At 47.5% G+C, this 25,908-nt stretch overlaps 12 protein-coding genes across 12 annotated transcripts; 7 read left to right on the top strand and 5 right to left on the bottom strand.

The window, feature by feature from the left end:
* Positions 1–97: 97 nt before the first annotated feature.
* F9C07_2103223 (FAD dependent oxidoreductase) lies at positions 98–1,580 on the bottom strand (the record flags this gene model as incomplete). The annotated part of the gene is made up of 4 exons (XM_041287352.1): positions 98–246; positions 300–1,259; positions 1,314–1,421; positions 1,463–1,580. The coding sequence occupies 4 exons, from the start codon at positions 1,578–1,580 to the stop codon at positions 98–100; spliced, it is 1,335 nt and encodes a 444-aa protein (XP_041149912.1).
* A 581-nt stretch (positions 1,581–2,161) lies between these two features.
* F9C07_5294 (putative allantoate permease) lies at positions 2,162–3,895 on the top strand (the record flags this gene model as incomplete). Its single annotated transcript, XM_041295053.2, has 4 exons — positions 2,162–2,327; positions 2,382–2,472; positions 2,524–2,747; positions 2,820–3,895. The coding sequence occupies 4 exons, from the start codon at positions 2,162–2,164 to the stop codon at positions 3,893–3,895; spliced, it is 1,557 nt and encodes a 518-aa protein (XP_041149911.2).
* A 1,913-nt stretch (positions 3,896–5,808) lies between these two features.
* F9C07_2262232 (GDSL-like lipase/acylhydrolase domain protein) lies at positions 5,809–7,720 on the top strand (the record flags this gene model as incomplete). The annotated part of the gene is made up of 10 exons (XM_041295052.2): positions 5,809–6,001; positions 6,055–6,061; positions 6,108–6,144; positions 6,200–6,252; positions 6,304–6,428; positions 6,546–6,633; positions 6,692–6,785; positions 6,833–6,892; positions 6,943–7,179; positions 7,228–7,720. The coding sequence occupies 10 exons, from the start codon at positions 5,809–5,811 to the stop codon at positions 7,558–7,560; spliced, it is 1,227 nt and encodes a 408-aa protein (XP_041149910.1). The 3' UTR covers positions 7,561–7,720.
* Positions 7,721–9,001: 1,281 nt separating this feature from the next.
* On the top strand, positions 9,002–10,026 carry F9C07_5292 (putative NADH-cytochrome B5 reductase; the record flags this gene model as incomplete). The annotated part of the gene is made up of 3 exons (XM_041295051.1): positions 9,002–9,269; positions 9,344–9,421; positions 9,488–10,026. The coding sequence occupies 3 exons, from the start codon at positions 9,002–9,004 to the stop codon at positions 10,024–10,026; spliced, it is 885 nt and encodes a 294-aa protein (XP_041149909.1).
* A 194-nt stretch (positions 10,027–10,220) lies between these two features.
* Positions 10,221–12,005, bottom strand: F9C07_2219716 (isoprenoid synthase domain-containing protein; the record flags this gene model as incomplete). The annotated part of the gene is made up of 6 exons (XM_071509710.1): positions 11,773–12,005; positions 11,518–11,588; positions 11,044–11,462; positions 10,973–10,992; positions 10,687–10,913; positions 10,221–10,626 (listed from the first exon to the last, which is right to left on the bottom strand). The coding sequence occupies exons 1-6, from the start codon at positions 11,860–11,862 to the stop codon at positions 10,221–10,223; spliced, it is 1,233 nt and encodes a 410-aa protein (XP_071366836.1). The 5' UTR covers positions 11,863–12,005.
* A 17-nt stretch (positions 12,006–12,022) lies between these two features.
* F9C07_2219715 (uncharacterized protein) lies at positions 12,023–14,584 on the top strand (the record flags this gene model as incomplete). The annotated part of the gene is made up of 8 exons (XM_071509709.1): positions 12,023–12,662; positions 12,835–12,946; positions 13,009–13,059; positions 13,081–13,182; positions 13,225–13,460; positions 13,540–13,925; positions 14,051–14,380; positions 14,420–14,584. The coding sequence occupies exons 1-8, from the start codon at positions 12,659–12,661 to the stop codon at positions 14,582–14,584; spliced, it is 1,386 nt and encodes a 461-aa protein (XP_071366835.1). The 5' UTR covers positions 12,023–12,658.
* Positions 14,585–16,243: 1,659 nt separating this feature from the next.
* Positions 16,244–18,110, bottom strand: F9C07_2280525 (putative tetracycline-efflux transporter). The gene has a single exon (XM_041287358.2). The coding sequence runs from the start codon at positions 17,961–17,963 to the stop codon at positions 16,572–16,574; it is 1,392 nt and encodes a 463-aa protein (XP_041149907.1). The 5' UTR covers positions 17,964–18,110; the 3' UTR covers positions 16,244–16,571.
* Positions 18,111–18,118: 8 nt separating this feature from the next.
* F9C07_1836412 (C6 finger domain protein) lies at positions 18,119–19,701 on the top strand. Its single transcript, XM_041287364.2, has 2 exons — positions 18,119–18,865; positions 18,922–19,701. The coding sequence occupies exons 1-2, from the start codon at positions 18,140–18,142 to the stop codon at positions 19,471–19,473; spliced, it is 1,278 nt and encodes a 425-aa protein (XP_041149906.1). The 5' UTR covers positions 18,119–18,139; the 3' UTR covers positions 19,474–19,701.
* F9C07_1836359 (S-adenosyl-L-methionine-dependent methyltransferase) lies at positions 19,284–20,868 on the top strand. The gene has a single exon (XM_041287363.2). The coding sequence runs from the start codon at positions 19,663–19,665 to the stop codon at positions 20,458–20,460; it is 798 nt and encodes a 265-aa protein (XP_041149905.1). The 5' UTR covers positions 19,284–19,662; the 3' UTR covers positions 20,461–20,868.
* A 138-nt stretch (positions 20,869–21,006) lies between these two features.
* On the bottom strand, positions 21,007–21,849 carry F9C07_2143503 (uncharacterized protein). Its single transcript, XM_071509185.1, has 2 exons — positions 21,399–21,849; positions 21,007–21,316 (listed from the first exon to the last, which is right to left on the bottom strand). Exons 1-2 carry the CDS (start codon positions 21,817–21,819, stop codon positions 21,087–21,089), a joined length of 651 nt encoding a protein of 216 aa, XP_071366834.1. The 5' UTR covers positions 21,820–21,849; the 3' UTR covers positions 21,007–21,086.
* A 797-nt stretch (positions 21,850–22,646) lies between these two features.
* Positions 22,647–24,210, top strand: F9C07_2262210 (uncharacterized protein; the record flags this gene model as incomplete). The annotated part of the gene is made up of 2 exons (XM_071510160.1): positions 22,647–22,820; positions 22,918–24,210. The coding sequence occupies 2 exons, from the start codon at positions 22,647–22,649 to the stop codon at positions 23,581–23,583; spliced, it is 840 nt and encodes a 279-aa protein (XP_071366833.1). The 3' UTR covers positions 23,584–24,210.
* A 414-nt stretch (positions 24,211–24,624) lies between these two features.
* Positions 24,625–25,842, bottom strand: F9C07_5285 (Sialidase; the record flags this gene model as incomplete). Its single annotated transcript, XM_041295039.1, has 2 exons — positions 24,625–25,246; positions 25,304–25,842. The coding sequence occupies 2 exons, from the start codon at positions 25,840–25,842 to the stop codon at positions 24,625–24,627; spliced, it is 1,161 nt and encodes a 386-aa protein (XP_041149902.1).
* Between the last annotated feature and the right edge of the window lie 66 nt (positions 25,843–25,908).

Here is a 25,908-nt window from a genome sequence, read left to right as displayed (position 1 = left end):
GCTCTATGTAAATTCTTTGGCATTGCTTGAATCTGCCAATCTCTTGCTGCAGCCCCGCAACCTGTAGATTATCAATCGATCAAGATCACTTACGAATTCACCACACAGACTGCACAGTCTTGGTGGACAGTCTAGTGAGTCTCTCTTCGCTGAATTTGAAACATTCGGGCAAACCTGTATCGTCCCAATCCTTTCCGAGCATGATTTTGGCAATCCCCGGTGCGCAAGTAAATATACGTGCCATACCTGTAATATCTCAACACTGAGCCATGGCCACAAAAGGTAGATTTAAAACTTACCATGCCCATTAAACCCAGCACAAATATATTGCCCCGGCAGGGATTCAATTGCTCCAACGAACGGTACGGAGTCGGTCGTCATGGCGATGATTCCAGTCCAGGCGTGATCTAGACCCTCCCCATGCACGGCACTCGCGCTGTCGAAGTCAGGAAATATCTGGTTGAAGCTTTGGAGGGCATCTCGGACTATCTCCTCGTTATAGCTCGTATCGTCTGTGCTATAGACACTAGCTCGTGTCTCCTGACTCAGAGTAGGGTTTGATCGCGATACACCTAGCACCAGTGTACCATCATTCTGCCGTTGAATTAAGGAGTAGAAATGATGTAGACTATAACGCAGCGAAAAGGTATTCCGAAGGGCATTCTCTGCCGCGAACGAGGGCGTGGGGATCAAGCTATGCGCCTGAGCGCGGTTTGGCTGGATATAAGGCTCCAAATGCGGCAGCAAAAGTGCTGCATGGGCGTTCGTGCAGTGGACAACTCGTTCTGCTGTCACGATTCCTCGCGGCGTATGCACATCCCAGAGCTCTGGCTCCGACTCGTTACGCCTCAATTCAGTAGCCGGACAAAACGTGAACAACTTCCCTCCGCGCGATACAACCGCCTGGAGGAGAAACTGTGCGAGCTTTGCTGGATGACTGGATCCAGCTGGCCACTCGTATGCTGCGACGGCACCGTTTACTTTCGTCTTTGTTTGCGCTTCTTCGCCTTCATAGAACTTGATGTGCGAGACATCGCCTCCTGCATTCTTGTACGCGTCGAAGCTTTCGGCCTCATACGCCGCAAACTCGGGGGTCATGCATACGTCGAATGTTGTGGTGAGGTTGAAATCGCATTGTACTCCGTGTTTCTTGGTAAATTCGTCTACCTTTTCGAGAACGAGGCGCTCGTTGGCAATTATCTTCAGAGCTTGTTCCTCTCCATGGACCTTTGCATATGCACTGAATCCTCGGAATGCGTCTATCGGCCGATTAGCAAATAAACAATAGAACGACTCGTGGTATAGATGCGTACCCGGTCGTACGTGTCCAGCATTTCGCGAACTGGCACCACTAGCTGCCTCTCGCGCTTCGAGTATTATGATATCCTCCCCTTTAACGCCAGCCTCGATAAGTTCGAACGCTGTAAGGCCACCGGAAATCCCAGAGCCAATAACTACATACTTGGACCTAGAAGGAACGGGTGTGTTTCGATTTGCATGTAGCAGAGGAAATGCACGGGTAGTTCGCTGCCAGAAACTGAGACAGGGGGTTTTGTTAGGTAAACTTCTGCTAGACCCATTTTGAGACGAGGACATAGTTGCTTAAATGTTGATAAAGGTAAATATTAATTATGCCGAGGCTGTGCGAAGCTTGAGATATGCTTGGCTAAGGGTACCTTTTATGTGGTAGCTTGGCGGATATATGGAAACTTGAGGGGTATTGTGTACTGCGATAACGGCCGCTGTTAGCGACCGATGACTATAACAACCCTGTCATCATGCCGAATAAGTGTTAAAGTTGGGATTAAACTTGAGAGTTCGGTGATCGGGTCGGCTATCGCTTGGACCTGCAAAGTGCACCGTGCACGCTGATAGCAGTCATTAAGCGGGGTATTCAAAGCAGTCAAGTAGTCTTGGCCATGGAATCCTGCCGAGATAATACGGGGTATGTGGCGAGCAGCCTCACGATTGGTGGCCATCGCCGGCTCTTATCACGCTTCTTCTCTGATTTCTCCCCGAGGTCACACGTCCAAAAACAGCATTTGCTCATGCAAGGGGATCGGCATTGATATGAGTCGTCTTGGTGGAGCTTCGTATCGCACCTGCACCACGTGGATCATGAAGATAGGAAACAATAAATTAGTGAATCTTCCTTTCTCAAATGGTTCTTGTTCCTTTTGTCCATTTTGCTTCCTTGAGCATAGCAATGGTGTCCTTTAAGTTTAGTCGCACGGCGTTGGCAAGGCATCATGTTCGCTCCCCAGATGAGAAGGCGCTTGTTCGACGGCTGGACATATTTCTATTGACTTTCGGTTGTCTATCTCAAGGTAAACGATGCAAATAAAGATTCCATAACACTACAGGGCTAAAGAGGCACACAGTTATCAAATATTTGGATCAACAGAACATCAACAATGCCTACGTTTCCGGCATGAAGGAAGACCTGAATCTCTTTGGGAACGAGCTGAATCTGTGGGTGAAAAAGCTCTCCCGACATCTAAAACATATTGCTAACTTCTTCAGCTTCACGACATACTTCAATGCCGCCTACTGCGTCATGCTCATTCCCTCTCAGATCATTCTGACCTATGTCCGACCCAGTTTCTGGCTACCTGGTTTGGAAATCGCCTGGGGAGTTTTAACCGGGTTGATTGCTATGTGTAACAGTGCGAAGCAGATATACGTTCTGCGAGTCTTCCTCGGTCTCTGCGAAAGTAGTGCGTGGCCTGGAATGATGACCTTATTTAGTAGGTCTTTCCATTTCCCGTTTTCGTAATATCTGCACCACGCGATTATAAGCCAAGACCAACAGGTTATAGTGTATTGGTACACCCCCACCGAGCTTGCCAAACGCATGGGATTCTATCAGTCGTGTCAAGCTGCGGGACAGATGATGTCCGGTGCTTTACAAACTGCCATCACCAACACCATGGAGGGACACCATGGACTAGCAGGCTGGCGGTGGCTGTTCGTGATCAACGCCATCATTACTGTGGTGTGGGGATTCTTGGGATTTTTCATGATTCCTGATCTGCCGAACAGGCCAAACCCCCGTGCATTTTGGTTCAAGAAAGTGCATGCCGAACTCTCCATGGAACGATTAGCACGTAATGGCCGCGCAGAGCCGAAGAGAATGACATGGGCTGGTGTCAAGCGCACGTTTTCGGGGTGGGTGGTCTATTTCATCGCGGTGTTATATATCGCAACCGTCCTCGGGACATACGGCTACGTGTACTTTTCGCTTTTCTTGAAAGCTCTCAAGAGACCAGACGGCAGCCCAAGATGGAGTGTCTCTCAGGTGAACGCGATCCCCATCGGCGGCTCAGCCATCAACGTGGTCTTCGTATGGGTGTGGGCCTTGCTGTCCGACTTCCTCGAAACGAGATGGACACTCATCGTCCTCCAAGGCATCATCGGCATTATCCCGTGTATCATCATGAGCATCTGGACGCGACATCCTACATCGGTTGACGTATCCGCCGCATACGCATCTTATTTCATTGCACACACCTGCCTCGGTACCGCGCCACTTATCTTTGCCTGGCTTTCTGACCTCATCCCACAAGATCCTGAAGCGCGCACTCTCGTCGTTGGTGTTGCAGTCGCCGGATACTATGCCATCTCGGCGTGGTCGCAGGTCCTGGTCTGGCCGGCCTCTCAGGCCCCATATTATCGGTACGGTTGGCAGAGTGCTCTTGCGTTGTTAGTTCTTGTCATCGTCATGACTTGTGTTTTGCGTTTTATCGATGTGCGATACTTGTTGCCCAAACGTGTGGCTTTTCAGGAAGCCCTTGGTGCTGAGGTGGTTGCGGGTGGCTCATTGAAGAATGATGAAGAACGGCCAAGAGATGCGGATTTGAAGACGCCGACTACTAGTACGAGGGTGGATGAGTAGGTCTAAATTTAGCATTACCATTCCTAGGATATATGTATGTATAAAAGAAAGTATTCATACTTCACTCTATTAAGTTTATATTGGCATTGTTCAACAGCCCGCAACGACTAGAATAGGGCATTCTCACTATGCCATCATGGTTTCAATTCAACGTCCCAGCGATTGCCACTCCAAGTACAACAATAATTATCTGCACATATTTTGAACCACAAAGCCGTTAACGATTCGAATGCAGTGGCGGTATACTTCTTAAAGACGATGAGAAGTTTCTGCCCGCTGTCGGGAGGGCCGGCACAGATCGACCACTTCCTCCCTGAACTGGTTCAGGCCACCGATAACGAGGAATCGGAAGCTACTGCATATAGCAAGCAGATCGATGGGCAAGGCTGCCGACACCTGCGGTCCAGCACCGCCCAAGAGCCGGGTAGTATAAATAAAAGCAGCGTCTCTGGGAGGGTTCACGAGATAGACTTTTCATTTTTTGGTTCAATGTCAGAGCTGACGATCAAATGTGAGCTCCTTTGCTTCGACTAGCGGTCTAATCTATAGATTGTCGTATATGTCTCATTGTTATTAATGCGTCCGTGATCAGATAGGCATCTGTGCCATGTATTTCGACATATTGGGCACGGTCCCCCAGCACATAGGTGCCAATAGTGGCTGTAAATAGTCGTCGTCTTTGTGGCACAAAACCATGCCCGGCACTTCGTGCCATACAATGTCATAGCATAAGCACAGGCCACCCCGGACTTACTTCCAGGTACCTTTGGTAGGCATCATACGCCTGTGCTTCGGCCTCTTCAACATCGCGTGGGCCAGCACTGAGGGTCTTCGCCTCATTTGTCAACATACTCTATCATGATATCGACTCGTCTGCACCCACCCCCCTCCGGGGGTTTCCCTTCAGTGCATAGAAATGTCATCTTATAACTGCACTGCGTAATCAGTAAATTCATTTTAGCGTGGATATATTCGTAAGGTCACTAGTGAAGTCCTACTGATGGTCTGATATACCGATGTCTCCGAGAAAGGACCTTTTCAATCGAGGTGATTGAATGGTAATTCACTTCTGAGATTTAATTCTTTACACAAAGTAGGCGGAAAATATCCCCCTGTCATTCCTCCCTTTGCCCGTTCCCTTTCGGACGACAGTATCACTTAGAATGACCGATTCACGAAGACGCATACGCCATACATGAATTGAACTACATAATGCAAGTTGAGTAACTGGACAATAAGCTGAGATAATTCTGCAATACACTTGCATTCACATATGACTACGGAATTTTTCAACTGATATTCATAGAGGGCTGTACTAAACACTACTCTATGAGCGATATATCAACATTTTAGTCTCAACAGCTTAGTCACTAAGACTTCCCAATCGGGAACATATGTCCATGACGTCACGTGTTCGCTCTTGACAATCGAAAGGAAGCAACAAGTCTCCATCCTTTGCTCCTATTGAGATCAACTCATATTCCAGATCGCTCAAACACAAGACGGACCCCCTTATCAACATCAAGTACAAAGAGAACCACCAGCCCACTCAAATAACCCCATCATGCGATCTATTACTTCACGACCCACACTAAATCAAATAAATCCTCAGAAAGGAAGTGATTGACCACCCAACTCGGCATTTAATCAGCTACGCAGCGCGAAAATGGAGAAAGCCGGCGAGCCATCGCACAGCTGAATGAGCCCAGGATCACCACAGTACATGCCATCCCAGCCACCAAATGAAATCAGATTTTCTGCACAAATGAAATAAGAAAGGAGTATGTTCCCTTGCATGACGCTAGTTTAGATTTAAATTCTGATGATCTTCGCTAGGTTGTGTGTTTTTATTATTTGGTTCTTGTCTCTGGGTGTTTGATTTGAGAAAGCACGGTTGTATCTCGGTGTTTAGGATGCGGTTTTCGCTGTTGTCGCTGGCTTGGGCGTTCCAGGCTGCTGCTACAATCTTGGAGAATGGGCAGGAGAGGCTGAATCCTTATCCTGGGCAGGCTGAGCAGGTGTCTGTTGATGATTCTTGGAAGAGTTACGGGGCCGACGCGTCGGAGATCTCGTACAAGGGGAGGTGGGATAGTACTTATACTTCTTGTGAGTGATAGATTGTGTCATGTTTGGAAGATGATGCTAACTGGTTTCGTTAGGGTGGTCGTATGTTTTGGCTATTCTTTCTGGTGACAATAACTAATTGGTCCAGTGTTCCTGGTGTCAAGTTTGGATTTACGGGCGATAAGGTATGCTCTACTGCAGCTTGGAGTTGAGCTCTATCAGTGGCTGACATTCCGGCAGCTCGCAGTGAGCTTTGGTGAACACACGTCGAAGGATGTACTTGTGGCTTATCGGTACGCTCGTCTGGATTGTCTATGACACTGTTTCTGATTTGATTGTTATAGGATTGGTGGGCTTGATTGGGAGTTTTCGAATGTTACGGCCAATTCAGCCTATCAGTTTGTCGAGCCTGGATCGTCGGCACTGAATGAAACAGAGTATACGGATCACAAGACGTTTGAACTGCGAGGTATGTTAATAAAAAGTAAAATTATACGCGCTTATACTGACCAATTTAGTGACGAATTGGGGCTATGGATAAGTTTCGCCGGTTCGACTTGATGTTCGTTACTTACGATTCACACAGTCCAAATTGATAGCGTCTATGTTGCTTCGGACGCGCGGTTGGTAAAAGCCGCAGAGTTCAATAGAACTGTAGAGATCATTGGAGATTCGTGAGTTTGCACCCATCAGAAAGGGCCTACAAACTTTACTGACTTCATCGACTTGAAGGCTCGCATCAGGGCAGTACGCTACTTATGAGGGTCTCGCGTCGTGGGGTTTTAACTTCGCGGCCGGTTTAGGCAATGCTGAGTATACGATCACTGTATGAGCCTCTTGTTTAACATGGTACCGACATTCTAACTAGCGCAGGCGTATCCCGGAATTTGCTTGGTAGACAAGCAATGTTATGGTGGCGATGCTCGCGGCATGGTATATTCCATCCTCCCCACAAAACAAGTGTTACTGACCATCCACTCCAGACATATCAATGGTCCCGTGCCTCAGATGTGGGCGACCGCGCGAATGCAGCCTTCGGCGACAAACCTGAAGCGTGGAATTTCACCGCTCATCGTGTGGCTGACCTGGTGATCATCAATTTGGGTACGAACGATGCTAGAACAGTGAATAATGTCCCCAGCGACGATTACTACCAGAGCTACGTTAAGATGGTGGAGAACGTGCATGGCGTTTGGCCTGATGCGCAGATTGTCCTCATGGTACGCCATTATTCTCACGTGTCGATCGGTTTATGCTAATTTCAATAGTCCCTTTGGGGTAATTTCATCAAATCTGGCTCAACCTGGGTGCAGGAAACGATCTATGAGTCCGAAGTACAGAAGGTATACCAGCACTTCGAAAAGAATGGATACGTGCATTACTTCGACACGAAGGGAATTCTACAGCACAACGATATCTCGCCGGGTGGTCATCCAACAGACTTCGGACATTTGAAAATTGCAAGCCATCTCATGCAGTGGACGAAGATCAAGCTTGGATGGGAGTTTGGAGCCACCGGACCCGAGGTGCAGCATGACACCACCTATTGGAATAACCAAGACAGCTACAAACGGTCGGTCTTCTCTGATCCATTCATCTGATCCACCAGCATTTGTTTATGGAAAAGCACATTCTGGGAGAATAGATAATGACATCGCAGACACAGGTCCGCAGAGATGCCGGTCTTGATAACCAGAGCACAATATCTTGTGTCGAAGTTGGCTTCCAGTGCCAGTATTCTCTACCAAGTTTATAATGTAGTTTAAGGATGTAGGATGACGACTTTCATGCTGACGCACGACAAGATCATCGAGAGACAATGCGAGTCGCTCGTAGAAAACGCCAACATGCTTATTGTCATCCATTGCTTTGGGTATTTAGAGGCAGACAGCTAACGACGCTCGCACATGGATGATTGGCCATGAGGGACTTGTCGCGGCTGGGGTTTAATACCCTGAAAAGAAATGAAGGTCTGGATCGCCAGCGACCAGTCTACGAGTCCGGCATTTTCTGTTTCGAGTTGTGCTTGTATGGTAAAATAGCTGCTTACATTAAAGCAGATGGTGTTCTCATTTGCCGGGTAAACAAGAAAGAGAAAAGCAATTCAAAATTCGCGGCGGACGGGAAGAATTTATATCAGTCCCATGATGTGGGAACTAACCGCTTTCATCTAGCGTGTTTGGCAGCCGAAGCCTTGGCATGTGCTGTCTTCTAGCCATCTCACTGGACTCTTTGGGCCCTAATTTATAGAGACAACTTGCTTTTGGAAATCATCACTATTGAGCAGATCATAGTGGACTGTCTCAGCTTTGGCACTGAGCCTGTACCCAGCCTTATACAGAAAAGTGTAGACATGCCGCTATCGGCGATGATAAGATGGTGGTCACAGCATCAAGATATATATCGCTACCCGACGGATTCTGCCACAACTAAGTCGTGTGGTTTGACTAGTTCTATACATTAATTTGCTAAATTATATGGATAAACTAGACGCAAGCTAAGGATGGATGCGTCTGTTAGAAATAAGCTTAGGGATATAGAGCTTATTTCGCCATCCATACAACGGACTGCCTTCACACTCTAGAGGAACAAATATCTAGTCTAAATGGTATATGGTTAGACCATTGCACCCATCAAATTGCTAATTCTGGCCTGATGTATCTCAGAAAGAGAAGTAAACGACGCGTGGTGCCACAATTGCATTTCCAAGGTAAGCTGTAGTTGCACCCGTTTCCAAAACCCGACAAAATCCGACAATGGACATCATCGGCCCTAACGACCACCGAACGCCGGATTGAGCCCATAACACACGCAAATAATAAATCTCATTGCCGAAATAGATGAAAGTAGTGCGCGTCGTAAGCAGTAGTCCCCAGTGGCCAATTTAGTTCGTGTAACAGTCGGTGTTCGGGGCCTGCAGCGCCCGATATGGATTAGGTAGAGACACCACATATAAATAAACATATGTACTGTACCTCGAGCTATATATAGTCTTTTCTCGGTACATCTTCGATCAGTTAATCCATAGTACCCATCAAGCGAATGGCTCAAATTAGACGACTTCCCGCGTCCCTAGCGACAAAGACTACTTTTTTCTCCGCGCTCGCTGCCTTCGGTATCGGGGCTTACTGCGCTCGATCTTATTTTCTTCCCCAGGTTCACGCGGAATCAGACGAGGCGCCCGTGATGTTCTCCAAGTTCGGGTTTACGACTCTGCGTGTGCAGAGCGTTAAGGCCGTGAATCATAATACGAAGCGGCTCGTGTTTGAGTTCCCAGATAAGAATGCTAGGAGTGGGTTGTCGTTGACTTGTATGTGCTCTTTCGGAGGTTCTCATTCGATAGGACGGGAGAGATGGTTTGTGATAATTGCTAATTTGTAACAGCGGCACTGCTTACATTCTGCCGACCAACTGGACGGTGGTTACCTGTTCTCAGACCGTATACACCAATTAGTGATCTGAGTGAGTGATTCCACTAGTATCCACATCCATGCTATATAACACAACAGCTGACAAAACCAAACCCAGACCAACAAGGAACCCTAGAGCTAATGGTAAAACAATACCCCAACGGCAAAGCAAGCACTCACATCCACTCCCTTGCTCCGGGGGACACCCTCACTTTCCTCACAGCCCTCAAGGGCTTCTCCTGGGTCCCGAACCAATACCCTCAGATCTACGCTATAGCTGGCGGAGCCGGCATAACGCCCATTTACCAACTTATCCGGGGAATTCTGGATAACCCGAATGATAAGACGAAGATTAAGCTTGTCTTTGGCGTGAATAGTGAGCAGGATTTGTTGCTCAGGGAGGAGCTGGAGGAGTATAAGAAGCGGTTTCCTGGGCGGTTTGAGTATGTTTATACGGTTAGTCGGTTGGAGGAGGAGAAGGAGGGATTGAGGACGGGGTATGTGACTGAAGAGCTCTTGAGGGGCGTTGTTGATGGGAAGGGGGAGGGTGCGAAGGTGTTTGTTTGTGGGCCGCCTGCTATGGAGGAGTCGTTGGTTGGGAAGAGGGGGATTTTGGATAGGTTGGGGTTTGAGAAAGGGCAGGTTTATAGGTTTTAGGCTTTCTCATCTCTCTTTCTTAGTTTGTTTTCTAGGGTATACCTGTTTGCATAGAATGGTCGTTCGAGGTGCTTGGGTTTGTGATTATTAATGCACTACTTGAATTGATGTCAGGCCATGAGATGTTGATATATAATCATATTGTTTAGATCGCGGGAGGAGGGTGTATATATGCAACGACATCTACAACTGATCTATACATGCAATCTTGATCCCTCAACGACTCGCGCGTAGCGAGCACAGGTGGCTGAGAAGAACATGTTCCCTGCAGCGCAGACTATTAGCCCCTGTGCATATGTTAGCTGCGACTTTGGCGCATCCTGAAGCAGACGTTCATATTCCTCGTTCATCTGGCGCTCTACATCCCAGATAACTTGGCGAACAATCGCTTTTGACGAATTTTCCGAGGTATTCATCAGGCGCTGAACGACCCGAACGGCGTTGAGGACAGAGTCACCATGCTCCTGTTCAGCGATTGCTTCTTTAGCATAGGAGTACAGGTCATTTGTTAGTAAGAAGTGCTTTTCACAGAGTGATCTGAGATGTTCGACGGCTTCGATGTCAGTGTTGGACAAGGTAATGTCGCAAGCGAATTCCATACTGCGAAAACAGCACTGAGGGGGTTAGTGTCACTCGTCGTAGATCAGTGGTCGGACGTACCCAGCTCCCACATCGCTCGCTCGATACGCCATATAATCCTCTAACGTAGGAAATGTCTCAGGGGGCGTATGTTGTGCGGCCGATATCCAAGATATAACGCTTTCCAGCAATCTCTTCCCCTGCACAAAATCTTCTGAAAGAAATTCTTTGGCCAGCATGTTGTAAACTGTATATTCTGGTTCCTGTTCATCCTTCCCGTCAACATGACTAGGGACCATCGTCACTCGCTGCAGTTCTAGGTCAACGTTCCACTTCAGCAACCCGCATCGGTATGGACGGAGCATACATTGTTGGAATTAACCAGATCTGCAGAGAGTTTAGTTACAACAGCCAAAAGATATCCACACGTCTAATCACCATCACTCAGAAAGAAGAACACGTAGAGCTTTGTGAGGGACTTCAACCTCGTCAAGTTGCCCATTGGTACCGCATTTACTAGCAGTGAGACCGCCCCGTCGATAACCGCCTCGATATATTTCGCTTGATATTTTCCCGGCCGTAGGGCTAGGAGTTCTTGAGTATATGCCCTTGTCCTCTCCTCCACTTCTACCCAGTATTTCGACTGGAAGGTGGTGGGGAAGGAGGTGGGCCATGGGACGCCGAGGCTGGATGGGACGAGGCGATTCGCATGCTGGAATACGGGGAGCGGAATATTCTCAGGACTTAGGAAGGAGAATGGACTGGATAGTTGTTTCGCCGTCGCATTGTCGACTGGGTCGAAGGCATACTGGATGTTCCTCGTCCGATTCTGTGGGCTAGGCCCCTGGTTGAGCTCTCTAGCGTTCTGCGACGTATAGCGGTGGTGTTTGGGACTGAGGCGTGAGCTAAGACATAGTGGCAGTTGGGATATCCGTATCGATGGTTGTTTCGACCAGGTTCTTGGGAGGGGTGTTCTCATCTTTCTTTCGAAAGCAGTCAAACAACTTACGCGGTACAGTACAAACCAACGACGCGGAATGCCTCAGGCTGCCGTACATATCGTGAAGCTGCGCTTTTCCCGAAACAGAAAATGCCGGCATTTACCTAGTACCTGCCGCCTTGTACTATCGAGTATCGACTATGGTCCATGGTCAAGACTACACTTACAAAAGTAGTACTGATAGGCAGGTAATCATCCCGCAATTCATCGCCTAGTTTATTGCGTTCTTCCACCCAATCTTTCTGTTTCTTGCCCATATTTGGAGAATAAGTAGCTCGCCAGGTGGTCAATGATCACGTGACTATTTGACCAATAGTATGGCTTGATTTAAGACCGCAAATTGTTATTGACCAGTGTTCACGTGACCAAGTGGCCTTTTCCGTGCATGCCTCCGTAACCAGATTAGATTAATTCATAATTTTTATCACTTCCTTGAATACTCCGATTAAGATAAGTATTTTTGTAGTCTTTTAAGAATTATATCCTGTCTTTCTCATTAGTGACTTATATAGGGGTATATAAAACTATTTGTTGTTAATAGGTCGGGTCTAAAATTGGATCTTGCACTCGACTTCTCAAGTACATAAGGGCTCGGAGCAACAACAATTGGTCGCCGTAGTCAATTTTCATTTTGAACCCAGTTATGAGCATTTATTATGGCCATCCTGCCATAAACTTACTCTATCTAGTGTCGGATTAGTCACCGGGTTTGCCAGTGTCGTCACTAACGTAGTGTAGCTGCTAACCTTGACGCCCCTTTCCTGTCGCATGAACATAGGCAACACATGTGTTTGATACCTTCTTCCCCATTCCCTCACTATCATTACAACACTCTAATTCTGCAACTCCCATCGAGAACTAAGAACTATCCGTTGCCTCTCTGACTCAGATCTGCTTTGGTACCTCAACCGCAATGGCCGAACATCGTATAGTAATCGCGAATCACACATCACATTTCATTCCTCTGTGTGAGACTGTACAGAATTCTGCTGAGTCTTCCGTGCGTCCTCCAGCGATGGCTTGTTCACCAGATATTTATATTGGACGGTCTGTATGCGTACTGTGCAAACAAACTGCAACAGTTGGATCATATATCCTTGGTGCGTCCTTCTTCTCACGGCTTGTGCCCGGTTGACCTAATGTATATACAGACCTAGCTCAAAATTTGCTCACAATCCCTGAGTGTGGAGATCCATGCGGACCCTGTTTACGTTCACCGTACCCATCAGTCTGGTTTCATGCGGCTTGCTACAATGTCTTGAAGAGTAGCTACGTGCCCTCCAAGAAGCCCACCTTCGAAGATTTAGGAAGGTTTGCTGATGCAACCAGACCTACTTATAAGTCTCAAAAAAAAAAAAAAAAAAATATAAAGAAACTGCGTCGACCTTAGAAGGACTTTTTAGCAGTTATACAAAAGATACTATACACGATAGTTTCAGTCAAAGCCTGTTTGCGTAATTACCAGCTGAAATTAGGATTATGATTTGCGAGCTTATTACTCCATGCTGGTACTTAATTGTACTTGGCGAGACCCGTCGATTGATTGAACTGCTAAGAAATAGCAACTGTATACCTCAGTATACACAGCTAAGCTTAACATAGGAGATCTGCATGTCCAGAATAATTTATCACGGAACTTCTTATTTGACAAGGTTAAGCGATAAACCCCTTGAATCAATGGGTGGCTCTTATCAATGCCACATAAAGCTACCTAGTGATATCAATAAAATTATTGTCTCATTCGACAGCATTGGTGTACATGGAATTCAATTTCTGGAGCATAGTTCAAACCCTATATCAGACGGGTCACCGTGGTACGAGATCTTCGATATGAAAGACTCATCTAGAGATCTACGTGAACTATGATATATAACTAATTACCTATAAAAGTCAAGGGCGCAGTAGCTAACATAACTAGGGTCTTTTTATAAGAGGTGTTCAGCTCCTCTCCCGCGATTTATCCTCTAAGTATCGGGTCTGGAGCTCTCCATTCCCACCTACTATTCACTCGTGGAACTTTTACCGTCACCCGTGGAACTTTGAGCATGCTCAAGACAAGCCTCGCTTAGACTACGTCAAATTCGATTCCTATACTCAAGGCCATATCGTCTGTTGCGCGAATGCTAGAACTATTGGGATCCACGGTTTCTCAGGTATATCGACAATGTTCAGAGAGTTCGTCGATTCAATGTATCGAAAAAGTCGGAAAGGTCATATCCAGTGGATTTACTGTCCATTTAATAGATATGAATACCTTGAAGGAGCTTGGGTCCGGATGTCTAAAGTCCACCGCGGGCCAACTCCCTGCCCTATTGTAGTAGTAAGAACACCGTTGAGTTTCCTAATGATTTTCTAATTACTTACCGGCACAGCTCCGTACCTCTCTGGGAAGAACTATCACATTTGGACCTCAAATTTCCTATCCATCTCATCAATTATCATGAGTACTATTCCTTAGTTAGGGATGGCGATGGTCCTATATCAGGGATTTTTCATAACGGACTAGATCTAGCCTCTAACTTTATCTCTGAACTTGGAGTTCCTTGCAGTGACCGGTATCATACCAAGACCCCAGAGCCTCCGCTTGATACATATCTTAAACCCCCAGTGGTCCCTCCCGACCGAGGCTCACCAGCGTGTACCTGGTATATGACGAAAGCCCCACTTAAAGGTCTTATAAAGGCGCAGGTCTGCAGGGATAAAGAACAATTGCACTCTCCGTGCATAGGTCTTCTGTTATTTTACAGCGACCAACATATCGAATCGCTCGGACAGGTACGTTGAGATTGTGACCTAACTCAAAAAGTCCTAAAGCCTACATATGTGGAAAAGGATGTTATCGATGGTCGACGTTACATTAAGGATATCTGGAGTGATATAAATTACTCTAGGTTGAATGTGCAAAGGCTACCAGAGGATGACATCATCGTTTGGTGGTTAAGTAAATTTGATGATAGCATAACCACCTATTATAACTAGGCAGAGATAGGTTCGCAGCAGTTATTCCTATGCTGAAATTCGATATCACGAGATGCATGGGACAACAGTAGTCAGCGCTTAGATTCCTACTAGTGGCCTAGCCTATGAATCTGGTTATTTATATCCTTTTCTGGGGTAACAAAGCTACAAACTACTAGCATGCACAGTACACATGGCAGGTCCAAGCGACTCAAATATTGATATTGATATCGCGCCATGAGATAGATATAAATGCTCTAACCGCCTGCTCACTGCATTACTTCACCGCGATATGCAAAGGTGTCTTGGTGCAACCTTCAGCTTCATTAACATTCGCACCATTCCGTAAGAGCAGGTATATCATTAATTCCTGTCTTGAGGATATCTCTTTCAGATTTTGGCCGTTGGTTAAGATCATACGAATATCGCTTGTGGACTCATCCAGAGTCTGCAGACATGCCTGTCTTGCATATCTCGGCCATGTGCCTTCAGTATGCCTTATCCTGCGCCGCCGTGATCTGCACTCCTTGCTTTGCGGCTCAAACATGGGTATACTGTCGACTAGTGCATTGACATCGGCACCAGCGAGGACCAGCCATTCAAGTCTCCTTTTGGCCCCTTGCGCAAGCAGTGTTGAGAGATTGAACTAGAATAGCGGAACATGAGTGAGATCTCTGGAGCTCTGGTGCTAAGATTCTTAGGATAGGAGGGTCCCCAGTGGATGCAACGCGTACACAGGTCGTTTCCAACGTTCCCGGGCTACATCTACCTGTTCCTTTATCAATCAGGTGTTGAAAAACATCCATATGACCACCAGAAATTGCCTAAAGCATACATCGTAAACTTGAGTCAATACACTCCCAGTGTAGTCTCTGGCAAAAGGTAGGGCCTTTGAAGACTTGGAGCCATGAGCTCCAGCTATTTTTATGAGTCGAGCTAGAAACTTAGGTTACAATGGTCGTTCGTCAACGAGAAAATGTTCAACTATGCTGATACTGTCGAACTTAACAGCCTCTTCCAATGCCACTTTGCGTAGATTTTCTATCTCGGATGCAGCTGCTAGTTGGAAGCCACGCAGTACACTGGATAGCTGACCAGCCCGGCATCCGGAAAGGATTAGTGGAATGATGGTTTTCGAGTCGAACGTACATTTAAGCTGACTGTCATTGGTAATAGCCCAGAGGCGACTGGTAGGAAAGTACCCACCGGGTGAGATTCTCTATAGTAAGTATTTTCCTCAAAATCTGCATGCGGGTACTGAACGAAAGCACATTTGCTTGGGATTTTACTCAGAGTATCCCAGTACTCTTCGTATCTAAGCAGTACCTCTATAGTCTCCGAGTGACCATGTCTCGCGGTACGCTCTAGTGATCCTCGAATAAAACTGATAATACCAGCTAGGCTTGCTTTAGTTTCAGCATCGACTGCGTCAAGTGCCTTTTGCCATAGATTTCCCCGGAAGGCGCAACTTTAGATGGTCGTGTTGGGGAGACTGCATAGCGAGCGTAGAGTTCAGATCAACTTAAAGGAATGAATCAAAGGCTTCAATTTCAGGGAAATCCAGCTGGCAAAATCTCCAGCCTTGTCTGAGGCAACTGCTGTTACAATTAGTATATTATAGTAAACCTTTAATTTATTAATGTAAAGAGTATTTCTAATATAATTATATAAATAATTTATATATAATATTAAATTTGCAAAGTACTTTTAATATAACTAATCTATATATATTAGCTGCTATATAAACATTAGTATTTGTTTTTTCGATAGTTAATATAGTTAGTAACATTTTATCTTTCTACTCTATTTACTATTTTAATGATTTAGGTAATTTTGGTGGTATGGCCTGCTCACTTGCATAGGCTATAGCCCGTACCCGCCCTGAACCCGACTCCGCCCGCTAATACCTGTAGAGTGCGGCGTCACCTATTATCTAGGTTATAGCTAGGTTACAGCGGTTAGGTTATGCCACTCTACTTCCTTGTTTTCACTTCTCCACTGAATTACCTTAAGATTCATCAGGCTTTTCGGGCTCAGGTAGATATCGCGCGGCAACCGACAACGTGGCAGCGAGCAAGATCATCAGTACCCAAATGGCATATCCCCCGGCAAGTTGCGTTCTCACCCCCAAAGCGAAGAGGGTGGTGAAAAGGGCAGGGCAAATTGCCCTCAGGCCGCTAACCCCGGTCAAGGCCACGGCATTCAGCGTACCCAAGACTTTTGGCGATGGGGAGACGTCGTTCAAAATGAGCTGGATGGCTGTGAAGCTCATGCTGACCCCACAGCCGACGGCCAGCGCTATTGGTAGGAAAATCCAGAAAAGCTTAACAGATACCTCGCTGTCCAGGCGCAGGAGTATATTACCAGCCGGACAGGCAAGGAAGAAGAAAGGATAGGCATAGGCACATAAGCGGATGACTCCATTCGACCCGATCTTCTTCTGCAATGGAGGGAAAGCTAGGAGGAGCCATGCAGACTGGGCGGCGCCGTTCACACCCATCAGCACCGAAATTTGCAGAGGAGTGAAGCCGTATCCACCGAGGTACGTAGGAGTGAACCAAAAGACCGGGATGATAGCTGTGTAGGCAAAGGCGAGTACCATAATATGTCCATATGTGTAGAGAACTATCCCAACACTAGGGGCTTTCAAAAGCTGCCAGGTTGACAGGTCTTTATCGGGGTTAGAACCCGATGTAGCAGGCTCTTTTTTCAACGTCTCTTGGACGAATAAAAGACTAGAAAAGGCAGCGGTAGCTCCGATCAGCGCCACCACCAGGCTCGATAGCGCGTATGGGTAGTCAGCGAAGAACCCAGTGTCCTTAAATACACCTGGATACTGGCGTGCTGGGTTGGCAAGACTACCACCCAACAGAGGACCAAGGAAGAGACCCAAGTTTCCACTGAAAGCGAACCAACTGAATGATCGGGCTTGTGTCTCGCTCGTGCTGTGCTCGGCGATCATAGTGCGGATGGTGACGATAGTCCCCGCAAAGACACCGGCAAGGCACCTAAATAAAACCATCTGCGTGATACTCTTCGCCAGTCCGAAGAGGACCGTCGCCACGGTCACGCCGAATAAGGAGAAGACCAGGACGGGCTTCCGCCCGACGCGATCGGCCGCTCGGCCCCAGAAAATCATCACTATGGCCTGAGTGAGGGAAAATAGGGACTCTGTGAGCCCTGTATAGAAACCGACATCCGAAAACTTGACACCCCCGTTGTCCTGGATCATCTGACTGACATAAGGGAAGATGGAGAAGAAGGCCAAGGGCTCCACGGCACGAGCATAACAGAGTAGCAGGATCTGAGCCTTTGGCAGAGGCTTTTCCTCTTTGGGAACCCTGTTGCGCCCAAGTAGAGCCGTAGTCTCATGCACATCATCTGATGTTGTGGTAACCATACTCGGTAGATTCGTTGGTTAAGAGAAAGAATCTTAAGGCTGAGCTTGCCTTGGCGGTGAGGTATGATGAGTGAGCACCGGACTTATGTAAATCCGGCCCGTTTATCTACTAATCGGAATTCCGAACTTATCCGAGGACAACATCATCCCAAGGCCTACGATCTGTATCGCGAACCATGCCCACATCAGAAAACCATCACGCCAAGCAGCGTCCTCCACGCAAGAAGGCCTGCAATAGCTGCACGAAGTCGAAAGTCCGTTGTAGCCTCGAAAAACCTGTCTGTTCGCGGTGTCGATCGACGGGTCGTGTCTGCGAATATTCTGTCTCGGCGTTGGCACAAGACTCTCCTCCTGGAGAAGGGGTTCTTACAGAAGACACTGGAGCTGCATATACCGGCCCCGCAATATATTCCACACCTCGCTTTGATTCAGTATCTGCCATGCCCATTCCGGTGCCTTTGGCTAATACTCCTTCCAGTACGGCCTGGAGCCCGTCTAGTCACTTTCATGTACGGAGACAGGTCGCCAGTGGCTGCAGGGATGGAGCTGGACTTGATTTTCGAACGGTTGATTTAGTATCTAGTGCTAATGCAGAAGATATTCGCGATCGCTGGCTAAGACCTTATATTCTACCGCCCCTGGGACAAGATGAGATACCCAAGGTTTATCACCCTTTCACGTTGCAGTACATTTCGCGGATATTGAGCACTTATCCGCGGTGCCTGCTGAAGGACAAGGATGTCCCTCCCATCATTCATCGCGCACAGATTGAAGGGAAAGAATTACCGCCATCACTAGCAAATTGCTACAGCCTCGTACGGATGTGGGAACAGGCAGTACCAGGAAGTGAGATGATGGTCATGAGTACACTAGAGAAGGAAATGGAAAGGCTTTCTGAAGAGGTATCTCTCCATGATGAAACATTCTTTGGGACATTCTAGGAAGCTAATAGCACCAGCATCCTGAACACGACTACGAGCTCCTCTCAGCCTTCCAAGCCTACTTGCTGTACACAATCATGTTGTATTTCTCCCCTCGAGGTGGTCCGTCCCTTGTCAATGATAAGATGATGATCACGCTCATGGAATTGGCTTTCCAGACCGCGCGAAATGGCCTCTTCTGCGCCGCAGAGTTAGCCCACGCACGACCGAAGTGGGAATCCTGGATTGTGGTGGCTGCGAAGCGTCGCGCAATCTTCACTATGTACCTTTTCAGTAGCGTATACAACGCCGACAGGCTACTCCCAAATTTTGTGGCAGACGAGATGAGAGGAGTGTATGCACCGGGGAATAAAGCTTTATGGGAAGCCAAAGAACGAGAAACGTGGAGCAGAGAATACGATAGATATCTCTTACAGTGGGAGGATGGGATACTGGAGATCTCGGAATTATGGAGGTCAGCGGAAACGGGCTCAGCCGAGCGCAGGGAACGAATCGAGCGATGGGTGCAGTCGGCGGATGAGTTCGGGATGACGCTATTCGGCGTTTGTGCCCATATCCATGGCTGTTGATGCCGCAATCCCGAGGCCGCACGCCACCCTCGGAATTCCGTCTCGGAGTCCCCAGTTCTCCGCCGGGCCCCTCCCGAGCTTGCCTACTATATAAACTCTCTCCAGTTCTACCTTAACCTAAATTAATCCAACAATCTTAATACTAGTATCCAAGTCACTCAATCTAATATAACTACAACTATCACCACAATGGGAGTCTATACAACCGATCACTCAACTTCTGTTCTTCAGACTCACAACTGGCGCACCGCGTCAAATTCCACAGCCTACCTTCTCCCCCACATAACCTCAACTTCCAAGATTCTCGATATCGGCTGCGGTCCTGGCTCAATAAGCGTCGACTTCGCAAGCCGTGCACCCCAAGGTCATGTCACTGGAATCGAGTATGTGCCTGACCCCCTGGATCAAGCCCGCGAGTTGGCATCCTCAAAAGGGTTGACAAACATTGAGTTCCGTGTTGGGGATATCCACTCCCTCGATTTCCCCGATAACACCTTCGATATCGTCCACGTCCACCAGGTACTACAACATATCGCAGACCCAGTCAAAGCTTTGCAGGAAATGCGGCGCGTCGTGAAACCCGGTGGAATTGTCGCAGCACGGGAATCTTCGGTTATGACTTGGTATCCCGAGAACAAGGGCATTGAGGCATGGCTTGACATCACTATCCGAATGGCCAAGGCTAAAGGGGGGAATCCACACCCGGGTCGGTTGATTCATGTTTGGGCCGAGGAGGCTGGGTTTGAACAGTCTAGAATTCAGAAGAGCACTGGATCGTGGTGCTTTAGTACCCCCGAAGAGAGACAGTACTGGGGTGGATCGATGGGAGCAAGAGCGAGGTCTTCTGGGTTTGCGAAGACGGCTCTCGAGGAGGGATTTGCAACGAAAGAGGAACTGGAGAGCATCTCTGACGGATGGAAGAAGTTCGTGGATGCGGAGCAGGGATGGTTCGGATTGTTGCATGGTGAGATTTTGTGCCGGAAGTGACCTTTCTTTTGGATCTAGTGATGCCTACTTCTAGGCGTGACACAGGATTGTATCTAAGGTTGGAAGCACATATAATCACAAGAAATGATGAGTTACCGTATTGGTGATGATATAATTCGATAAATGCCAAGTCACTAGTGAGTAAAACCTACAACCCCGGTAGTGAGATAAGTGGAGAGTGGCGTTGACAAGCAACATATCGCAAGAGAGCCTTAGGTACAGACTCGTTATAATTCTGGAACACAGAAAATAGCTACTCCAGCCCCAGAAATGTTCATTATGCTTCGATGCCTCAAGACCTCAACAGTGAATGCTGGACAGTTTGAAGAACTTCGGTGATCACATTAGGAAGGCATAAAATATAATGGGGTTCCTTCAACTAAGCCCAGCCACCTGACCGCTCAGACAAATTGCCTACTTGGCCTTGCCATGCTTCGGGCTTGGGTACAATATCAGGACCGATCCCCACGGGTTGAATTCTGATATCAGGCTTAAAATCCAAATCTATAAATCTGTAAACTAACATAATCAACCTGTGCATTGTCTACTAAAAGTCTCTTTCGGTATAAAGTTTGAACTAGATAATACTAAGATGTATAAAAGTATCAGCTAATTTACTTAAAGTTTTATTTGTAATAGGCTGTGATATTTCCTAACGTCATATAGAATATCCCTAATGAACCCACCCATTCATATCCTAGGCAGCTTGAATACCCACAGTAGCAGGGTTTTCTATAAACGCAATCAGTAGGAATCAGCACCTTCATTCCAATATCACAATATGGGCAAATGGTAAACCACTTACTCCGTATCAAATCACCATAAACCTGTCCATCGATTAATGTCAGAACCGTACCTATATACATCCGTTAGCTTGGCTCTATTCCTCATCCAAACAACCATAAGCACAAGCCCTAAATCGAAACGCCAATACATACCACCATTCGTAAGGACCAAATTACCACCTTGATCTTCAATAGTAGTCTTTTGAATCAAGTCCTCGCCAACCTCTCCTCCCTTCTTGTGCCAGAGTACACGCTTGGGAAGCAGGCTGCGATCCTCGATTACAGATCGTCCAAGGTACCAGCCATCGGACTCGAGGAGACCGTTGCTGAAGGTAAAAACAGCTGGGTTGTTGTGGTCCGCCTCTGCGTGAATTTGTTCTTCGTCGGGGTTGATGTTTTTGGCGATGGGGGTGCCGTTGAGGGTGATGATGAAGGAGGTTGGGAGGTTTGCCATGGTTGTTGATGTTGTTATAGGTTGATAGGAGGGACAATGTGATAGAGGAGTAGTGTGAGAGGGTATTTGAGATAATAAGAAATAAGAAGAGCAAGATGAAGAGGCGGGGAGATCCGGCATTTAAATACTGAGTTACTGGAGGTAGAAGTGGTGTTGTTGCCCCGCTGGGCTCTGTCGATCTTTATTCTTCAGCAAATAGGATCCATCTATGGCCCGATCGCCATCAGTGCTGGGGATCCACAGTTCAGCTCGAGCTGAGCACGAATAATTCCACGTCAGATGCGTTTTGAGTTCCTGAGTACGGACGGGAGTGTTTGTCGTAGTAGTACCGAGTATGATACAGATGAATCATGCCAAGCCCTAAGCCTAAGGTCACGACGAATTTTCCTACTCTCGATCTAGCTAGCTTAAATTGCAGATCGTCAGGATTATCTGAGAGGACTAATAAGCATTCTGCCAATTCTGTCCTACTTTGCGGTATCTTTTGGGGTATCTAAATCCGGTATCTTCATGTTGGAATTTTGTTCCCGGTGTAAATCAAAGCAACTGGTCAAGGACGAGTAAGGTTGTTGCACCATGTAATGTTGGACGCTGAAAGAATGAAGAGACCGCAGAGTCCCACTTTGCTTGCAGCAACCCTGGAGGAACACTATGGCTTACTCATGGTAGTTATTATGCACGCGAGTAAGTTTATTCCTACGCTTACCACACTGCCACTAAAGAGCTGAGGTCTAACTAACTTTAACACAGGATAATTCTTGGAAGTGGCGCTCTGAGTCCTGACTTGACTGCTTTAAAAAAAAAACTTAAATCCCTGTAATGACCCACCATACTACACCAACCGGAGTAAATAGCGTTGTTAGGGTATATCTGATATTGTTTGATCCTCCATCTCTTCTCTTCTTTTCATCCCTCTGCTTATTCCACTTCGTCGCTTTGGTCCCCAAATGTCGGAGGAAACCCTGGAAAATGACGCCGATTTCGGCCGTCTACCGTTCGACAACTTCAGTTCCCAGACTAATGCCACATTCATCCGGTTCTGTTCTGGTTTGACCTCAGCAGTACAGGAACGTTGGGACTTCAATGCCGCGGGAGACAGTCAGGAACAGTGGGAGCGACTCGTTTGGGAATGGCAGAAGCTGACGCTATTGGAACGCTGGGTATCTCCTTCATTTCCCTCACTATAGTAGGATAGTGGCAGGCCTGACCCCTTGGCAGCCATATCAGTACCGTGACGAGCTGTCTTCACCTGCATTAGGAGAGAACATCAGGCGTGTGCTGGCCACGCACCAGACAGTGCACGAGCGTAATATCAGCCTGGTCAGCAGCGAAGGCTTGCAGACCGTCTGGCTGCGGACATGCTACGATCCGGATCTCGCAAGGAAATACGAAGAGCTTAAACAGAGATCTGTGGTGCCTGGGTGGCAGGGCTGGTGGAACGAGATCCTGGATGACCCTGCCCGCTACGACTTTGACGACGGCGGTGAAGGTTCATGGCGTCCGATGTTAGTCCGCGTTCCAGGAATCACGGACTTTTATGGCCTTATTGATATGGATGGTGCCGGGCGTAATATGCAGTACAAGAGTGGACAGAACCATGAGGAAATGATGGCACAGGCTGAGAAGAGCGAGGAAGTTTGGCGGGATCTCGCTCTAGCGGAGATCAAAATCCAGACTGGTCTTTACCTGTTGGACCGAGACTCTATTGAGTCTGGATTAATCAAAATTCTGTGGCTCGATGAGCATGGGAATGTCGCCTGGCATAGCCGGCTGGACCCTTCTACCTCCGACTTCGACGGGTTTATGATGCAACTCCTTAGCGCCACGAGTTTGGTGGAGTTGGCCGGCTATGACGGCACCCGTGGGAGTCTGATTGAGAGATAGACGTGCTATTTCGCTCTAGGAAGAAGAGAAATCCAACTCTCAGTATTCTTTACTCTAATAGGAACAGTGTTTTTGGTTTATTCTGGCCTGGCTGAAACACCCGTCTCTTGGCACTTGGTGCGTAATGACAGCTTATTGCGATTTAGGGCCATCCATTAGTTGCTACGAAATGCTCCCCTTTAGACCATTTATAGACTACCAAAATGATAATGACTGCCTGATTGAGTATACTGCGCACGTAGGGCCTCTAACAGGGTCAGCATTTCTGTCAGAGATAAAAAAAAGTAAAAAGCCCTGTCTGATAGGTACCATCCTGTCATTTCTATTGCCAGGCATCATTTCCCGCAGAACCACCTCCAAACAAGTCCTTCCCAAAGAAAATAACCCTAGAAGACTTCAAATCCTTCATCGACCAAGTCTTCACCGGATACCCCGCCAACGCACGCTCCGTCGCGGGCTCATACATATGCCCCAACTACCTCCGCTTCATGGTCGGAGGGGATGAAACAAACTTCGAAGGCGCGTTGGGAAGGCTTGCCTTCTTTCGTGTGAATTGCCGTAACTGGACTTCTGTCCTTGAGTCTTGTGTCCAGGATGGTAATAAAATTACGGGTGGTATGTGTTCTTGGGATGGGGAAGGAGCTTGCCAAGAAGATGGAAATGATGTTCATGGCGGAGGTGGATGAGGGAAGTATGAGGCTGCGTGGGAGTAATTTATTGTATGGGTTGGGAATTGATTTTTCTTTTGAATGGCATTTTTCTTCGATGTGGATGCTTGGTCTGTTCCTCTAAGGTTTTCTTGTTGTCAGATATCGGCGAGTATCGAATCTTCGTCTCTTATGGTATGGAAGTATAATCTGGTCGGTGGTAGGATTTGTCTCAAGGTTTTGAATCTTATTATCTCATTATCTCAACATGTTGTGTCTTCTTATTATGTTCCAATTCCGATGAATAGAGATATGTCAAATAATCTCTAACGCTCCCTGGCTGCTCCCGCAGTCAGTCTCGGCCGGGTTGATTAAGCTGACCTGCAGAGCTTCCCTATTTCCCAGCTGGCTTCTTCAAGGTATCTTCTACGCTCACAACGCTAAGATAAAGCGGCAGATTTACCGTTGCGTCAAACACGCCTGCACCGAGTAGCATCAAATGATCAGGGTACTTCTCAAAGACATGTAAGCTCCGGCTGTATGCGGGCGCTTGAGGTGTGTCATGCAATTCCCACTGATCAGGCTGGCCACCGGCTTGGTTGGTGAAAACACCACTATGATCAGCGTCGCTAACGATTATACTTCCATTATCACCACCGGATGGGGACCAGACCACATAAGGAGACGCATTGGGCTGGACTCCATCGACCATGATGGGGATACCATAGGCAAAGCGGAAATCAAATGGACTGTCGGACATTCGATAGTAGACGGGATAGCCTACTCCGGACCAGCTATCTCCTCCTGGGAACTCGTGGACCAGGATATACTTCCCCAGAGGGGGGATGTAGGAAATGCTGGTCATTCCAGGACGAGCAGTATAGTTGAGGTAGGAAACATCGTCTATCACGGGTCCCCAGGATCTTAAATCCGCCGATTCCTGGTGAGCAAGCTTCTGTCCATGGAGTGGATCACGCTGGTCAGAGTAGAACACGCCGATGGTATGGTTGAAAAATCTAGAATTACACCGTTCAGCGTGTGTAAAACCTAAAATTAGTCAGAATTCAACTCACTCGATGAAAGGCTCCCAAATGCATGGATTTCCATTCGTAATATCCGGTCCACTTCCTCTCGCCACATTACTGACAAACTTCCAGGTATGACCACTATCTTTACTGGCATAGATATCAATGTTTGTGCTCTTGCTTCCCCAGCTGTTTCCACTGGCCAAAATCGTGCCGGCAGGGTAGTCGTCCACAGCAAACGGCAACTCTGCCAGCGCGGGCTGAGCTGACATTCCCAATCCATTCACCTGGTCAGTCAGGTTGGAGATCCAAGACCAGGTAGCACCACCATCTGCACTCTTGAATATGGGGAAGTATGGAGTCTTATCGCCCGCAAACGAAGCTGTCGCAAGGAGACTTCCATCAGATAGTTCAACCTGCCGGGGATAGAGAACGGAGTGATTTGAGTCAGGCTGGTAAATGATATTCTCTGCAAAAGTGGACCACGGCCGTGGTGACGGTGTTGGTGGCGCTGGGGTCAAGGGAGGCTTGACTGATTTGACACAAACAAGGCCGGCCAGGCCGAGGAGCAAAAGCTGCGTGAGCATGTTTCCAAATCGGATATATCAATGACAAAGCTACTAGCCTGCGGCTGTCTCAATCGGGCCCTTTCC

The sequence above is a fragment of the Aspergillus flavus genome, chromosome 7 (assembly GCF_009017415.1).
Source record: "Aspergillus flavus chromosome 7, complete sequence".
Taxonomy (NCBI): domain Eukaryota; kingdom Fungi; phylum Ascomycota; class Eurotiomycetes; order Eurotiales; family Aspergillaceae; genus Aspergillus; species Aspergillus flavus.
Note: the sequence above shows the minus strand (reverse complement) of the source record. Positions and strands in the feature narration are given on the sequence as shown.